Source organism: Triticum aestivum, chromosome 5B, assembly GCF_018294505.1.
Source record: "Triticum aestivum cultivar Chinese Spring chromosome 5B, IWGSC CS RefSeq v2.1, whole genome shotgun sequence".
Lineage (NCBI taxonomy): Eukaryota > Viridiplantae > Streptophyta > Magnoliopsida > Poales > Poaceae > Triticum > Triticum aestivum.
Window position 1 is genome coordinate 664,052,123 of NC_057807.1, and position 17,203 is coordinate 664,069,325.

The following is a 17,203-nucleotide window of genomic DNA, read 5'->3' on the forward strand; positions in this document are numbered from 1 at the left end:
AGCCCTTGTTATCTCGCCAAAGGTGGTCTTGATTCCATTTCTATGTGGAGGAGACAAAGGTGGTTGGTTCCATTTTTCTTGGGAGTAAACAAAGGTGGTTAAACTAACAATTTGGCATAGCAATCGCACAAAGTGCCTCAAAGACTGAACTTCTCAGGCGTTGTGTACACGTATCCTGTGTCATACTTATTCTATGGAATTGTGAGCTCTAGTTGTCATACTTATTCTATGGAATTGTGAGCTCTAGTAATCCTAATCTGGTGAATTCCCATTCTTATGTGTTTCTTTTTCTTTTACCGACCAATCCCAAAAGATGGCTCAGAATCTTATTTATTGTTTTGGATAACTTGAATCTCGCCTTCCCAAAAACAGTTAAATTCAATACTGGTGTAGATTATAGAAATAAAGTGCAAATTAAATTTAGTCATATTTCTTTCAATTTTGCATCAAAACCTCGATTTGGCACAAAAATGTAACGAAATTCAGATTAGAAATGAACACCACAAGTCAGAGCAATGTTGCTTGCCATTCTTGCAACCAATGTTTTGATAGCAACCTTCTAAGTCATTAACTAAGCCAGCCAAATACAGTAAGCTGAAGCTTGATACAATACTACAAAGCTGCCAGGTTTGAAAATAAATAGGTGATACATCATAGATAAGACAACTTGGAGCAAATAAAATAGAACACCGGTTTTAGCCAATTTGGAGCAAAGAAAACAAATCACCGACGAATAATTATGCTCCCTCTCTAAACACTTTTGTGTGGCACTGATCTTCTTCCCAATCTACCAATGCTCCCTTAAGAAAACTCTACCAATGCTAGCATCAATGTTCAAGCTATCTCGGCTTTTGCCCGGTTTTCCTCTAATTAACAAGGCAAGTTCTCTTCTTAATTAATGAAAATGTGTGTCTAGCCCGTTTCAAAAATAGAAGTTAAAGCTATCGCCTATTCTTGCACCTCCTCTTTGCATTTACAGTGCTTGACCCGAGCAGAAAGCCCGTAGGTGCTACAATCCAGCGATTGACCACCAAAAGCAAACCCAAGGTGCATCTTCGACATGACATGACCACCCAGCATTCCATGTCTGTTCCAAGCGTTAAAACCAATCCTTGGGTAAGTGCAATGTTGTATTTGCATGTGTCACATAAAACCCTCTAACTCGCCATCCCAGCTCGCCTGATGGGGTCTTGGAAGTATTGAAGGGATATGAGAAGTGCCTCCTGAAAATGGTTACTTACTCTCTCAGCACAACAAATAGCCTACATAAAGAATAAGCTTAGAAGCTCTCGAGTGACACATACCTCTGTCCTTATTGTTCTGCTACCTTGGTTGGGGCATGTATTCAAATAAGATGGGAATACATCATTTGCACCTTTGCCCTGTCAGAGGAATATGTCACTTTAATACTACGAACAACAATAGTACAGACACTAATCGATGGCGAATCAGATCACATTATCATCCAATGGAGATAACCTTTTAGTATTTTTATTCAATCATATAAAAAAATACATGCTGTGATGATAACTCGCTATCATACAAGTGATCAGGTTGCACAATATGATTGGACTATATAGTGAGACATGTCTGACGACAAAAGTAAATATCAGAATAAATACAGGAAACTGTAAAATGCAACCATACATTCAGATTTGGGTCCTCTTCGATGCTTTCTTCCAGACCAGCCAGTCCACCAAACGCAATTAAAAGGTGCCTGTGCAATGAAGAGCACATTTTTACTAACAGCACAGACTCCCGCAATAGAGACTTCATAGATAGTGCAGGTTCTAAGCATAACTCATAGGTTTGGAATGTGGAACCACATGAGTACAACCAGGGTTTCAGATCATGGGAACCATAAGAGAAAAAATCAGAACCTGGCGAGTTCATGTTAACTAGGCTACAATCAGTTCAGGGCTTGAAGCTTTTAAATTTTGATTGTTTCAGAATTAACATATCATAGAAACTATTTATACCTGTGCAGTTTAGGGGTGCTTAGATAGTGAACAAGGCCCTAAAAAATTGAAGAGGATAACATGGTTTGGTTTACAGGCCAGTATAAAAAGGTTATACTAACATGTATTAGTTCATCATTCCAGGTGAATATTCAACAATCATCATTGCATTGGTCAAAACGTTTTGTCTGCTTATGAACCGATCAAGCCAAAAAAAAAAGTATGTTGTTGCTGTGCTAAAAAAGAATCCAGACATGGTGAGGTGATTACAAATGGGGGTTGGGACTTCAGGTACAAAAGAGGTGCACAATTTATTTGTTGAGCAAACTGGTGTTTTTGTGTAACTTCTCCCAGATAATCCAACTAAAAAATGAAATTGTGCGCCATTTTATTTGTTGAAGTGTTATAGTTTATGTCTACTCCAGTTATACCTCAAAATTCTAATGAATAAGAAAATAATAAGCTTCATAGATCATAACACCATATCATCTAGGAAGAAGAAATTTACACATTCAGATAACCAAATCTGTTATTATTATTATTATTCTCAAGAAGGTGGTCCAAATACCTGAATGAAGGTAAGATTAGCTCAGATGAAATAATGGTTTCGCCATGCTCTGAAGTGCCAATGATATGATCATATCCTTCCTAGAAGTGGTGAAAATAGTAAGTAATGATACAATAAATTCGGCATTTGCATTATAACAGCCTTACAAGCAGTACCTTGTATGGTGAATCATTGATAACACCACTTAAATTTGAAGCATAGCGGACTTTATAGCCCCAATATGATCCCATTTCTTCGCTGGGTGAGGACGGGGGAACGACTTTCCTTACACAAGCTAGATGTTCATACAAAAGTTACAATCAAATGGCGAAACGACACAAGTACAGTTCAAGTTACTCAAAAAACAACTAGATGAGAACAGAGAGATGTGTGCCAAAGGTATAATAAAATGGAGTCTAGATTAAATATATTTGGCCAGTGAAAACCAAAATGGCTGTGGCTCTCCAATATGTATGTAAATTGGAATGTGACTGGCCCAAGTGGATGCAGTAAGAACATGTGGTGAGCTGAAAATTAATATATGGAAAATTCGTACAAAGTGTGAACCAATACTAATGGCACTTCAACACGATATCTATATTACACAAGAGATTCCTAAATTCTACAAGTATTACCAAATTTTACACAGAACATCAACATGACCATGTGTATTGCCTGGAGTAAATGAAACGGTCATTTACCTGGTGTAAGGTCTCTGTTGGTTCCCATGGCTACAGTTACCCTTTTACCTTGTTCTAGGATTTGCTCAACCAGAATGTTCTGCAGAATTGTGATAACTAGAATTAATTCCAAACCTATTAGATCAAGATGGAACGGTATGCATTCTGGCATTTTGTCTAATATGTTAATAATAAATAAAGGGTCGTCTAAAGGAAGACATGGAGACATTTTGTTTAGTACGTGAAGCAACAGAATCACATGTTCTATCATGGGTCTGCCATGGGCCACGAAGAGAGGGGGGAAATCCATATGGGGTAAATCCATACATGGTGTCCCTTTTACAAGGAAGACTTGATTTGACACCAAAGAACATAATCCAAACTCTTCTAATGACCCATATCATCATCTTCGTATTTAAGCTTATAACTGGCCTAACCAAATTGATATCCTTACTCCAGTTACACTTATCTCCTTGATAACGGGATTACTCCTTGCTTGGTGCTGCCCCTGTGTCATTGGGCCTTGACCCACCCATGATATCTTCATTTTCCAACATTTCATAGAGAAAACAATTTTATAGGAACACTGTAATTTAAAAACAGTCAAACGCAATAAATGGTGGGTAAATAGTCAGAACACAGTAAATTATCAAAGAACGATTTTGGGTTCTCACCCTAAAGTTGGGTTGGTTACGACTCTGGAATCCTACCGCGATAGACTCCCTATAGAATTGGTGGCTAAGGAGAGCAGACTTAAGTGTAAAAGGAGGATATTGGCTCCATGGTTGCCCTCACTGTCTGGTCCACGGCAGGAACATAGCAGCAGGGTGTTCCAGGGGGTGAGCAAGGACTTCCGGTCTGTGGCAAATGATATTAAGACGGAGGCGGAGCGATGGCAGCAGGCTTTCAGTTACGGGTTGCGCGAACTGCCATGAGGAGTAGTTAGTGTGTGACTACGTGCGTGTTGCACGTGTTGTGCATTGTATAATATTTGATCCCAGCCCAAGTCTTGAGTATCTAATTACTTCTCCTTTTAATGAAAGAGTTGGATACGCTTGTTTTCTGGTTATCTAAAAACAATAATTTAAGTAAAACACCATTACCCATAGTGGTGGTGCAGTAAGCTTCTTCTATAGCTTGAGGACAAGTTGACTGGTGTTATAAACCTATAATTTGTCTTAAACATAACACAGTTCCTAGAGATGATGGTTTAGAATTGAACAAGTGTTCTTATAATCTCAACATTTCAACCCCTAAAATAATAAATCGAACCAAATATAGATAATACCACATTGGATTCACCACTGCTTCTATCATGTTTGACCGTTTGTAAATGCAACTTAATTCAGAAACATTAATAATACAAAGAATAATGACTCCTGAGAAAAAAAAACAATAACCTAAATGTGCTTGCTTGTAATGAAATAGGCTTGCCACATTCGCAGACCGGTTGCTTGTGGGCATGAAGCATTACTTAAGGATGGGCATAACTTTATGAATGTTACATATATTGTTTCTGTCAAGTAACTTGTACAGAGTGGGGTATTTGCTAGTTTGCCACAATGGTACAAATCGGTTAACTCTAAGCACACGACCAAGAATGACATGCTTACATGAATACATCGAGCATAAATCATAATTTAAATTTCAACAAAACCCTTTTCTCAAACATGTGCAGCAGAACAAAATGAGCATATAAGAGTGCCATACACACCTGACTTAACCCAACATCAACAGGTGTGCCCTTTGAACGATCCCCACCCAATGTTACACCTGTCGAAGTTCAGTATACTGTAAGCATCATGCTGAACCATACATGTGGAACATGAAATGTAATAGATCATCATTCGATATGGCATAGTTGATCCCTAACCAAAGTGATAAATATCAGAAGCAGCACTTGCTAAGCAAATAATTCTACACACATAACCATGTTACCAAGTACCATCAACAGCTCAAGCAGCCCTTAAGAAATACCAGAACAAAAGTCAAATGAAGTATTCCCTCAATGACACATGACTGGTAGATTTCGAAATACAATAAGTAACAGTTGAACACTGGAATAAAGCTGTCCAAGATATGATGAAAAGGACAAGTGCAAGACTTACATGGCCGCACCCTAATTTATGAAATGTGGTCGACTGGTCATACATCACAAGAGCCACTACTAAGAGCCTACGAATCTATGACAAGTTGCCAAATTCATGTTTTACTATTGAAGTACTCTTTGGATGATAAACTGAAACTCCATTTCATGTTGTGACCACAGCAACTTAAACTGAGACCAATGCCAGCACAGGAGAGACACATCACCTTCACGAAATTCAGACCACTCGTGCTTGCGCACATGGTGAGGCGCGTCCAGCGGCGGAAGCAACCCCTGCATACCAGAAGCAACACAGTGAAATTAGCAACCTCTAAGAAATCCCCACTTATCACCCAACCACCTTCTTAAAAATTCTCACCACATATTTGAAGTTCTTGTGCATTGGGAAGAGACGGCGGCGCAGGTACTGCGGCGTTTCCAGATACTCCAGTATGCGGACAAGGAACCGCGCACCGCTCTCCTCCTCCTCTTCGGCGCCGCCGCCGCCGTTCTCCGCCGCTGGACTGCTGTCGAAGACGACAATCTCGTCGATACGGAATACGGCCGCCGCGCGGGCTATCTGACCGGCCAGCTGAAACAGGAGAGGCGCGCTCTTATGAGCATCCCTAGTGTAAGAAATGCAAGGTACAGGGAAGGCGATAGGGGACGGGGTTACTGACGAGGGTGGCGAGCTCGAGGGACTGGGCGTTGTCGATGACGGAGCCGGCGACGGCGATGCTCACCGTCGGCCTCCGCTTCGGATCCGCCTTCCCCTCCTCCTTCGCGTGCTTCTTCTTCTTCTTCTTCTTGTGGACGGCTTCCTCCTCGGCCGTCGCGGGCTCGCCGCCGAGGTGCTCCGCGGTTTCTTTGCGCTTGCTTTTCTTCTGCTTCTTGTCCTTGTGCCGGGACTTCTTGGCGGCTGCTGCCTCCGCGCATGCCGGATTCATGGCGGCGGCGGCGGCGGCGGTCGGCCGGGATGGATTTGTGGGGTTTGGGTTTTTTTTTCTTAGGGGGAACGGGCTCGGCAAAGGGTTTTGGGGAGTGGCTTCCACCCGTGCGTGTCGGCCCAAGACCAGGCCACCGGGCCCGAGCCGGCGGCCTATAACCAGGGAACTGTTTTCCCTTTTTACCTGTGACCATGACCTTGTCTCAAAAAAAAAAAAAAACTGTGACCATGACCGGGGAACCGATAATTCGCACCGAATTTGGAAATCACCAGTTATACTCTTATTCCAAAAAGGTAAATTAGTTTTTTAAACACCTATTACAATATAGGCACATTTTTGAATGAAAGAAGGGCTTTGCACCCCTCCGATTTTCATTAATGAAAATCATTCAGTTTCAGAGCTACAAACTGCAACTTTTTTTTGAGGCAAACTACAAACTGCAACTAAAACAGAAACCAAGGACCAGGCGAAAGCCCAACAGCAGCTCCCCTCCCAGTCCGGCTGAGAGAGAAAACCCACATTACACTACCACCTAACACCCCCCCCCCCACCCAACCTAGTAACAGCATCAAGTCTTAGCAACCCTAGGTTTTAGACATAAAGGATTTATTACATTCATCCAGGCTAAAGGCCTCAACTCAGCAAAAGACATGGCAAAGAAAAACAAAGATACGTGTAGAGAAAGCAGTCTAGTCGTTCTCTAGGAAGAGTTTTCATCATTTCAGCTGCGCCACGTTGACTCTCCACCCTTGAGAGGCCGCATAGACTTCACTTGCTACCCGTTCTAGCACTCTTTCCCCCTGCTCCAGCACCTTTTTTTGCTCTTTTATCTGCAAAATAGACCAATCCACCATCCAATGTGTCATAGTTTTGATTATAGTCATAGGGTCAGATATTCTTTTCTTTTCAAAGATAACCTCATTTCTGGATTTCCATAAAGCCGAGCACACTATGGACACCCCCACCAACACCAGTTTTTTATCATCTTTTTTGAAAGAATCCAGCCAAGACCCAAAGCACTCATGAATAGACAAAGGTGTTTTTTCAACCCAAATGCACATTTGATTAAACTCCAAATCAGAGAAGCAGCTGAACAGGTAAAAAAATGATCTACTGATTCATCTTTCCCACAAAATACACAGTTTTTTCCCCTTTCCATCCTCTCTTCAATAATGAGTCTCGTGTAAGAATGTTTTTTTATGCTTAACCAGAGAAAAACTTTAATTTTGGCTGGAACTTTGATTTTCCACAAAAATTTCTGTGGGAACCTGAGTTCATCAGCCACCAGCTTCCTATACAATGATTTAACTGTGAATTTACCATCAGCACTCAAAGTCCATTTCCCAATTCCTTTCTAAATAATTTATAAAATATTTATTTAATCTTTATCGGGCTAGACTAAAATTGAGAATCTCCATGTTTCTTTTGTGCCCTGGATAAGCATCTATCCCCTCCCATATTTTCTTTTGATCACATCTTGCCACAACCCTTCCTCTGTCTCCATACAATATAGGCACATACGCACACATCGTCTACTAAAGACAGGTCACCACAGGCAACTCACTATCGACGAAAATGTCGCCCTCCACACCAAAGCGTTAAACTTGGGGTTTGAACTCTGGCGAGTTGGGGCGACCACTGCCCACCTAAGGGTATATACAATGGTTGATAAGATAGTCTTATCTTAAGTTTTGCATGTAATTTAAAGATGACAAAAAAAGAGTCTACAATGGGTCATCTCTTAGTCTTATCTTCAATAACTAGCAATTTCTAAAAACATGGTGAGACATATTGTGCTAAGAGATCATCTCTAGAGAAGACAAGCCTTTTCTTATGAGTTCTCTCTCCTCCACCTCATCATTTATCCTACATGGCACTCCTAAGATAGCACCATTGTACATGCCCTAACCGTCTAACCACTTATTGGTTCTCAAAAAGGAAAACTAGTTAGGAGTACATCTTGAGAATGATATTCTAAGTGGCTCTTAGTTACGACATAAGGTGTAATCCATCTGCACATTTGTCGCCATTAGAGAGTTTTAGTGTTCTTTCCCAAGAAATAAATTGAGCGTCCAGATTACAAAAAAAATTTCACACATGTGTTTGTCATGTTGGTATCTTCAAAATTATATCATATGCTAATAGGTTTTCCCCGGGCACAACCTATATTTTCAGTGAAAACAACTTTGTACCTGGTGCAACAACGTAATGTACATCATGTGGTCACGTACTTGTACTTCTCATGGGTAGCACTACAAAAAAAAGACACATGCTTGACATTTTGGGCTGAACGGAAAAAAAATCTGTCATGCTTATGACACTTCTACGACGATAATTGTGACAAAACCCGGTGTCATCATAGATATGGTGGGCTCCTAATTCTATGACAAAAAACCATGATAGAAAATGGATTTTCATCCTGGGTGGGCCGGAGACACACCTGCATAACATTCTTTGAGCCGTCCATAACGGAAAAAATCATGGTAGAAGCGAGGGCGAGGAAAATTTCGGGGACTTCCCGGTTACGGTGGGTGGTCGGGGTCGAGAGATGCACGGAGGTTTGCGCGTTTTTTTCATACACGTACGTGCGTGTGTGCGAGGCGTTGCACTCTAACTAAACCCAAGCGAGGCGTTGGCTCTAACTGGACCCGAGCGATTGCACTAGCTACGTTACTGAACCTTGATCGATCCCTTGCTGTTAACTTAACCCGAGTGATTCCTTCGCTACTGCTGCTAACTGAAGCCGATCGAAGATGCCTCTTGATGAACAGTTCCCGGTGGGGTTTGCATGAACAGGATCCCGCGGTAGTAGAGGTCGTTGCCGTTGGATGAACAGGACCCCAATCGAGAAGGTGGGGGTGGATGAACAGTAGCCGATGGAGGCACCCCGTACGTGGAGGGCTGGTTGAACAGGACCCCGTGGAGGGCTGGTTGAACAGTAGCCAGTGGAGGCTGGATGAACAAGTACTACAAGAAATATGTCAACTTATGACCACCACTATTGGTCACTGAAAGGTCACAAATTTCCATTTATGACCTTTTTGTGACCAAAAACAGAAGGTCAAAAGCTGGCCATCGTAAACTGACTATAGCGACCTTTCTTCTGGAATGGTCAAAGACGTTTACGACCAAAATATTCCTACTGTGGCGTTTTGGTCACTAGCAACCTCCCCCAGGCCACGTAGGCATCCAGCGTGGCAAGCTGATGTGGCACAAGATTCAGCCCGGTCCAATTGGGTGTTTATATGGGCCGAGCCCATTAATTCAGCCTTTTAATGTATTTTTTCCCTGTTCATTTTGGTCAGCTACATGGGCCAGGCCCAACAATTCAGCCTTTTATTTTCTAGGCCTTTGGCCTTTTTTCTTCGATTTCTTATTTGGGCCTCAGCCTTTTTACAATCCATTTTGGACCAGGTCCCACTAGTCAGGTCATCTAATTAGGTCCCACTTGTCATTTTTTTTTCATTTTAAAGGACCCACGTCTTCTCTATTTGGGCAACAACCAATAACTTGATTCAAACAGAGCCAATAACACATAAAATTTCAAACAATAGCCAAACAAAGTACTTTACAATCAGGTATTCAACAGCCAAACACGTCTTCTCTATTTGGGCAGTACAAACAGCTATTCAACTATAAAATACAGCTGAATATTAACATGACTGGTGGCAGTGTTTGTCGCCCTGGTGAAGATCTACTGGCTAGACTAGATTGACACCATCCTGATGAGTCCCCTCCCCGTTAGGTCCTTGATGGCCCTGCGAGCCAGCGACCCGTTGATCTGCAGCACCATAAAAATCAAACAAACATATGACACACTAATATACATTGTGCATACTTGAAAATGCACGGTGCTCACATCAATCAGTAGTTCTAATGAACAAGGCATGTCAGGCACATATTGTTGACAGTAAGAAGCAGGGACATGTTAATTAAGTGTAAAGCAGCAGCATCAAACCACATTTAACTATATGAAACACTACAAATCAATGGCTATGTTGAATATCTGTGACACATGACATAAATGATGACCAGATGGCCATATCAAATCCACTGCACCCTATCTATAACATGGCACACCAAGCAAAATCTGCACAAAAAACTGATGCAGCAGCCGAATCCAGCATCCAATCAATTCATAACACTAGCACATGGGTGTGTTCTTACAATTGTACAGACTGACCCCAAAACAGAGCATCACAATAAAGTACTTGACCAGGAGCCATGATGCATCACACACATATCCTACCATCCCCAGATGTCACTTCACATAGGAAGGAAGGAAGCAAGTAAGAATAACAAATCCAGAGGGAGTGCGTTACCCTGAGTCGCTCGGACAGGACGGAGGGCGTGATCTGCTTGTACTTGGGCACCTTGGTGAGCAGCTTGTCGTAGGTGGCCTGGTCGAAGATCACCGTGTTGTTCACCTTCTCCTTTTGCTTGCCCTTGCTCCACTTCTTCTGCTTGCCTCCACCCGACTTGGCCGGCTTCGACGACGCGGTGGGTGCTAAACACATTGTTGGGTGCGGTGGGTGCGGGTTTTCGTTGGGATTCTTCTCCTGGAGTTCCTTGTACACCAACTTTTGACGAATGAAGCCCAAAATCTGCGGGTTATAAATCATAAAAGTTAGGAATATAATCAAGTGAAGTCATGCATATATTTCTGGACAGCAAACTAAATAGACGGCTGCTCTCAAACCGTACATCCAAACGAAGCAAATAAGTACTCTACGGAAACCTTAGAACATGCTTTACAACTCATATGTAGAGGCTAACTTGAAATTATGAGCATAACAAACTCGTTTTTCAGTTAGAAGCTCGCTGCCCTAAACAGTCAAGTAGTGCAGTTTTTTAACTGAACCAAATTCAGTTTAGAGAACAGCCGCAGAAATCCAAAAACAGGATCACTAGACCGAGTAAACCGAAACTGCATAGCCATCTAGTTTAGAGAACTAAAACTTAGCTAGATGAGGTACAAACTGAAACAACATTCATTCAGTAGCAAAACAACCACCTTAGCTAGCTAGTCCGTGAGCATTAACCAAGCATGCATCATACAGGAAGGAACAAATATGATATGAACTAAGACCAAGGCCACATACAGGACCTCATCAATCAGGCCACCCTAGTTTGGTTTCACAGCCACAACAGAAACTAGACTACAACATAGCAGCGATAGGAAAAACATCACAGTAAGGATCAAACCTTGTTTGGGGAGTCGATTTCCTCCTCGTCGATGTCGTCCATGGAGGGCTCCTGCTCCATCTAAATGGAAGAAACAAGTAAATATGGGCTTACAGACAGAGCTAGCAACAATTTTTACAAACAGAGAAGCTGTCAAATTTTCTGTGATTATAAAATCTTCTTCCATTTAGCAGTTCTCTTTTGATTATAATCATTTACTCCCTCCATTCCTAAATATATGATGTTTTGGTAATTCAAATTGAATAACCAAAAGGTCATATATTTAGGAACGGAGGGAGTAGTTCATTGTCCACAAAATAACAGGTCGCAACTAACACTGCTGAATCAAGCAGAGGAATGCAGAGTTTATGTGAGTCAATTCATACAAGCATGATAAACAATTCTTCATGGCACTCAAACCATTCGAGGGGCAACAATTTATTTACGCTGCAGCTCCAAAGTGCTAGATTACTAAAACATGAGATTAAATCAAACCCATTTTAGAGTATTGCTGGAAACAATGCATTGATACAAGACTCGAATAAAGGAAACATTGCTCTGTTCTTGCTGAGTACCACTACAAATGCTACGTGCAGGAGCAGTTATGTCATTTACTTTGTTTTTATACAAGTAACATGGACAGTATTGGCTGGAAGTTTGTCTAGCAAGCGAGAAAGATCAGCGATCATGCTTTGTGTACAAAGTTCCATAGGTTTGCAACCCATTCTATAGTTCAATACAATATAACATGAAGGAAGGAGGAGGCAGCAGTAGCTGCACGGGCAGTTCCATCCATCCAGGCAACATACATACGACTACTACATAGAGAAAGAGGTGAAAGGAAGGGGGTCAGTCACCTTCTTGTCCTTGATCTCGCTGGACTGGATCCAGGTCTTGATCTGGTCACGGTAGTGCTGCAGCTTCTTGATCTCCTTCTTGAGGTCCGCCTCGAACTTTTCCTTCTGGTTCGCATTCGCGGTGTCGTAGACCTGGCCGAGACCCCGGAGAATCATGAGAAACCGTGCAAAATCCTGAGAATCGGGGGTGGGGGAGAAGGGGAAGAGGAGGGGGACCTTGTTCCAGATGCTGTCGAAGACGTCGACGCCCTCCTGGACCTTCTTGAGCACGCGGTCGATCTCGCCCTGCAGCTTCCGACTTGCGCCCATGGCATTCGGTGCACACTACCTTGCCGGACTTGCCCACCTCCAGCTGCCATGGAGGGCGTCGAGGGGAGGGAGGAGGGAGGCGACCTCCATCACCATGGCTGCCAAATCCCTCCCTCCGGATCGAGGCTGCGTCCGCCAGATCGGCGTGGCCAAGGCCGCCAATCCGCCTCGCCTGCTCGAGGAGGTGGTGGCCGTCGACGGTGGGGATGGGGGGCGACGGCGGCGGCGGCGTCCATCTCCGCCTGGATCGCGCGCGTGGGGGTGCGGGGAGGGGAGGGAACTGGCGGAGGGATCCGAAGGTGGGTGGCGCGAGCGGGTGGAGGGATCCGAAGGTGGGTGGCGCGAGCGGGCGGAGGGATCTGACGTCGTGGCTGCGGCAGGGGACGGGGCAGCGGCCGAGGACGGGGCGCGGGCTGGATCTGGATCGGGGAGAAGGGGAAAGAGAGAGTCGGCGGAGAGGGGGAGAGAGAGGCGGGCGCGGGCTGCTAGGGTTAGGATTAGGCTGCTGAGAGGTGGATGGTTCAGATCGGCTAGAATGGACGGTTCAGATCAGCTAAGGGGGGTGATCCGTGGGATGAGCCCTGATTGGCTCAGAAAATTTATGGTTTAAAATAGTTTCTAAGTACTAAAACTATGGGTGTTTTGTGAAGCAGCTATCAAAAATATTTTGCAAAACGGCACAACTAAATTTTTCTCTGAAGTTAGACCACATTTTTTGGATGATCGCCAATTTGCATGCATTTTTATCTTTCTAGCTATTTTTAATCATTTTTCGAGTGCCCAAAATAAGTTTTTTTGTGAAGTACCTATAATATATTTGTTGCAAAATTGGACCAAATCAATTTTATAAAATACTAGGCCATGTTTAATGCACAATTGACCAAATGGTTGGGTGTAAAAAGTTTTGATCCACCTCTGGTGAAAAAGACAAATTGTTGCCGATTCAGCTGGAAGCGGGTCAAATTTGAACTGTAGCTGCCTCATAGTTTGCTCTTTATTTTTTACAAAAATCATTTCTATGTACATAAGTATCTATTTAATCATAGAAACACCCAAAAAAATTCCAAGATGCAACCACTAGCTAGGAACGGTCAAGCCCGCCGTTTTGACCGCATTTTGAAACGGGCATAGAAAATTCAAAAAAATCAAAAAATTGGGAAACCTTCGCATTGCGTCATCATATGTGGCCAAGTTCCTAGGAAAAATAACAAACTAGTAATACGACAATTATTTTAAAAAAGTGTTCTCAGAAACGAGCTATCACGTATGGAGATCAATGGCTTTCAAGCCAAATGATCAATCTTATGGCCACATTCATGGCATAGTTTGTTCAAATGATCTCATATTGTGCACAAGGGTGCATATTGGAATGGCAAACAATGTTGCCTAAGGAAGTTTTCATTTTCTTTGGACGAAAAAACCATTTTTCATTTTCCGAGTGCCTGAAAGGAGGTTTTTTTGTGAAGGAACTACCAAATAATTGTTGCAAAATTGGACCAAATCAATTTTCTAAAATACTAGGACATATTTAATGCACAATTAACAAAATGGTTGGGTGTAAAAAGTTTTGATCCACCTCTCGTGAAAAAGACAAATTTCCGCCGATTCAGTTGGAAGCGGGTCAAATTTGAACTGCAGCTGCCTCATAGTTTGCTATTTATTTTTAAAAAAAATCATTTCTAGGTACATAAGTATCTATTTAATCAGAGAAACACCAAAAGTTTTCCAAGATTCAACCACTAGCTAGGAACGGTCAAGCCCGCCGTTTTGACCGCATTTTGAAACGGGCATAAAATATTCAAAAAAAATCAAAAAATTGGAAAACCTTCGCATTGTGTCATTATATGTGACCAAGTTTCCAGGAAAAATAATAAACTTGTAATATGGTAATTATTTTAAAAAAGTGTTCTCAGAAATGAGCTATCAAGTGTGAAGATTCATGGCTTTCAAGCCAAATGATCAATCTTATGGCCACATTCATGGCATAGTTTGTTCAAATGATCTCATATTGTGCACAAGGGTGCATATTGGAATAGCAAACAATGTTGCCTAAGGAAGTTTTCATTTTCGTTGGACGAAAAAACCATTTTCCATTTTTCGAGTGCCCGAAAGGAGGTTTTTTTGTGAAGGAACTACCAAATAATTGTTGCAAAATTGGACCAAATCATTTTTATAAAATACTAGGCCATATTTAATGCACAATTGACAAAATGGTCTGGTGTAAAATATTTTGATCCACCTCTCGTGAAAAAGACAAATTTCTGCCGATTCAGTTGGAAGCGGGTCAAATTTGAACTGCAGCTGCCTCATAGTTTGCTATTTATTTTTTCCAAAAATCATTTCTAGTTACATAAGGACCTATTTAATCATAAATACATGGTTTGGTGGCGATACGTCGAGGTTTGGGCGGTGGCCGAGGGCCCCAACTCTAGAGCGCGTAAACTCGCATGCCCGCCGCGTGGTCACCGCGTGACCGTGGCGTTGCCATGTGTTCTGGGCGGCCTAGGCATGTCTAGTGGGTTGGGCACTCCCCAGGTTGGTGCTAGGAAGAAAATTACAACATAAGATTCTCACGAGGAGACCAATCGATGCTCAAACATGAATTAGCAGCCAAGTGTTTGATTAGCGGTACGGGAAATGTACATGGCTAATGGGCGTGAGTTTTGGCTGAGGATGATCAGTTACTAAGAAGACCGTTTTCACAAATTTTCAGCTCAAAAGGAGGAGCCTAGGTGGTACTTGCTTTGCAAACCACCACACTGGACATAAATACGAATGTTGAAGCTCGGCTCAAAATAATGAATGGATTGAGCTGGCATTTGGTGGAGGATGGTTATTTGGGCATAGGAAAGCATTGTAGAAAATGGATACTATTTGGACATGCCAAAGTGGTACTTCCTTCACAAACTGTTACTCTGAACAGAATAGGAAAATGAATATTTTTGAATTATTTTTGAACTAGGCAAGGAAGGTTTTTACATATTTGACGAAGATATGACCCAAAGAATTTATGAGATTTTTTTGGGAATTTTGGGAATGACAGAAATATAGGTTGCTTCACAACCTAGGGCAAAAACTGCCACATGGACATGACACATAGGCAAAACTGATGAGGTGGCGCCTAGTCATAGCAACCCACCACAATTTACAAGGCTATGACCATCTATATTGGTCGTTAACAACTAGAAATAAGGCAGCGGACTAGCACTGTTAGCTTTATGACCATTTCATGTAAGGAAATTATGACCTTTCTGACCAAAATGGTCGCAATGGTTTAGGGTTTGGAGCCCCTCGAACAGCTTTTGACCAATTGGTCTCAAATGGTCATAAATCTATGACCAATTCTTCCAGGGTCACTGACAGAAGGTCATAAGTTGACATATTTCTTGTAGTGAAGACCCCATGGAGGGCTGGATGAACAGTAGCCGGTGGAGGCTGGAGGAAGTCGACGGTGGATGAACAGTAGCAGGTGGAGGCTGGAGGAAGTCGACGGTGGATGAACAGTAGCCCCTGGAGTCCCGTTTTGCGGTATGCCACACCCCTCCCGACGAACAGGACCCCCGTTTCGACCGTAGCAGGTCGAAGAGAAGTTTGTTTCCTCCGTTTTGCGGTACGTCACACCCCTCCTGATCAACAGGACCCCATTTCGACCGTAGGAGGTTGAAGAGAAGTCCGTTTCCTCCGTTTTGCGGTACGCCACACCCCTCCCGGTGAACAGGATCCCGTTTCGACCGTAGGCGGTCGAACAGAAGGCCGTTTCCTCCATTCTGTAGTACGCTAGGCCTCGTTTCGGCTGTTCCATCCAAGCCGGTTGGATCCCGATGAAAACGACGCATTTCATTGTCTCCCGATGAACACGACGACACAGTTTCCCCGTTCCGACCCAGCCGGTTGGCTTCCGATGAACAAGACGCCATTGCTGCCATTCGTGGCCTCTCCATGTACACGAGCCCTGGCCGTACGTATGCGCGAGTACGCGTTCGAGACCCCGCCTGTATGTACGTATGTGGTCGTATTTTTTGCATCTGGCTATACTTGCGTGTACATGATTTGGACTGGACTGCCTGAACTACTACCGCTCCTTAATCGGCCACGATTCATCGTAGCAGACAGACCGATCGACCGACATGTACGCACACAACGCTACGTACGCTTCGACCGGGTGGGTCGCAGCTGTCAGGAAGGATAAGGACGCACTTCCTTGTATGCGAAGATATAGCTGGTGGGTCCCAGCTGTCAGGGGGAAGAATCAATTTTTCCCGTAATAAGGACGCACTTCCTTGCGTGCGAAGATGTAGCTGGTGGGTCCCAGCTGTCAGGGGGAGAAAATATTATTTTTAGGGTAAAAAGGATGTATTTGCATGCATGCGTCCATGGGCGTGGTGCGTCCCCACTATCAGCCTCTCCACGTACTATCATCTTCCGATGACTCTCGTTTGTTGACCACGTTGACCACACCGTGCAGAGCGCACCAAGCCGGTGGACGACGGCGAGGCCCCAGACTGGAACGCTCTGGAGATGGGGATGACACGACAATGGAGTCGCAGACGGAGAGGAGTGGGAAACTTGACTGGTTCGGGTGCGGGGTGAGCCTACGCTCGGCAGAGAATAATAGGAGGCGCGGAGGAGTGGAGG

The 17,203-nt window shown here is 43.3% G+C and overlaps 1 protein-coding gene across 1 annotated transcript; it reads right to left on the minus strand.

Moving 5' to 3' along the window:
* Positions 1–507: 507 nt before the first annotated feature.
* Positions 508–6,292, minus strand: LOC123114025 (putative methyltransferase C9orf114). Its single transcript, XM_044535377.1, has 10 exons — positions 5,952–6,292; positions 5,651–5,863; positions 5,499–5,565; positions 4,900–4,958; positions 3,207–3,285; positions 2,682–2,800; positions 2,527–2,606; positions 1,648–1,717; positions 1,305–1,382; positions 508–1,223 (listed from the first exon to the last, which is right to left on the minus strand). Exons 1-10 carry the CDS (start codon positions 6,216–6,218, stop codon positions 1,158–1,160), a joined length of 1,098 nt encoding a protein of 365 aa, XP_044391312.1. The 5' UTR covers positions 6,219–6,292; the 3' UTR covers positions 508–1,157.
* Between the last annotated feature and the right edge of the window lie 10,911 nt (positions 6,293–17,203).

Coding starts and splice junctions, on each gene's coding strand:
- LOC123114025 (XM_044535377.1), bottom strand. CDS start 6,218: ATGAATCCGGCATGCGCGGAGGCAGCAGCCGCCAAGAAGTCCCGGCAC. Junction 1,383..1,647: donor AAGAGGACCCAAATCTGAAT/GTATGGTTGCAT, acceptor TTCCTCTGACAG/GGCAAAGGTGCAAATGATGT. Junction 1,224..1,304: donor GCAGAACAATAAGGACAGAG/GTATGTGTCACT, acceptor AACCATTTTCAG/GAGGCACTTCTCATATCCCT.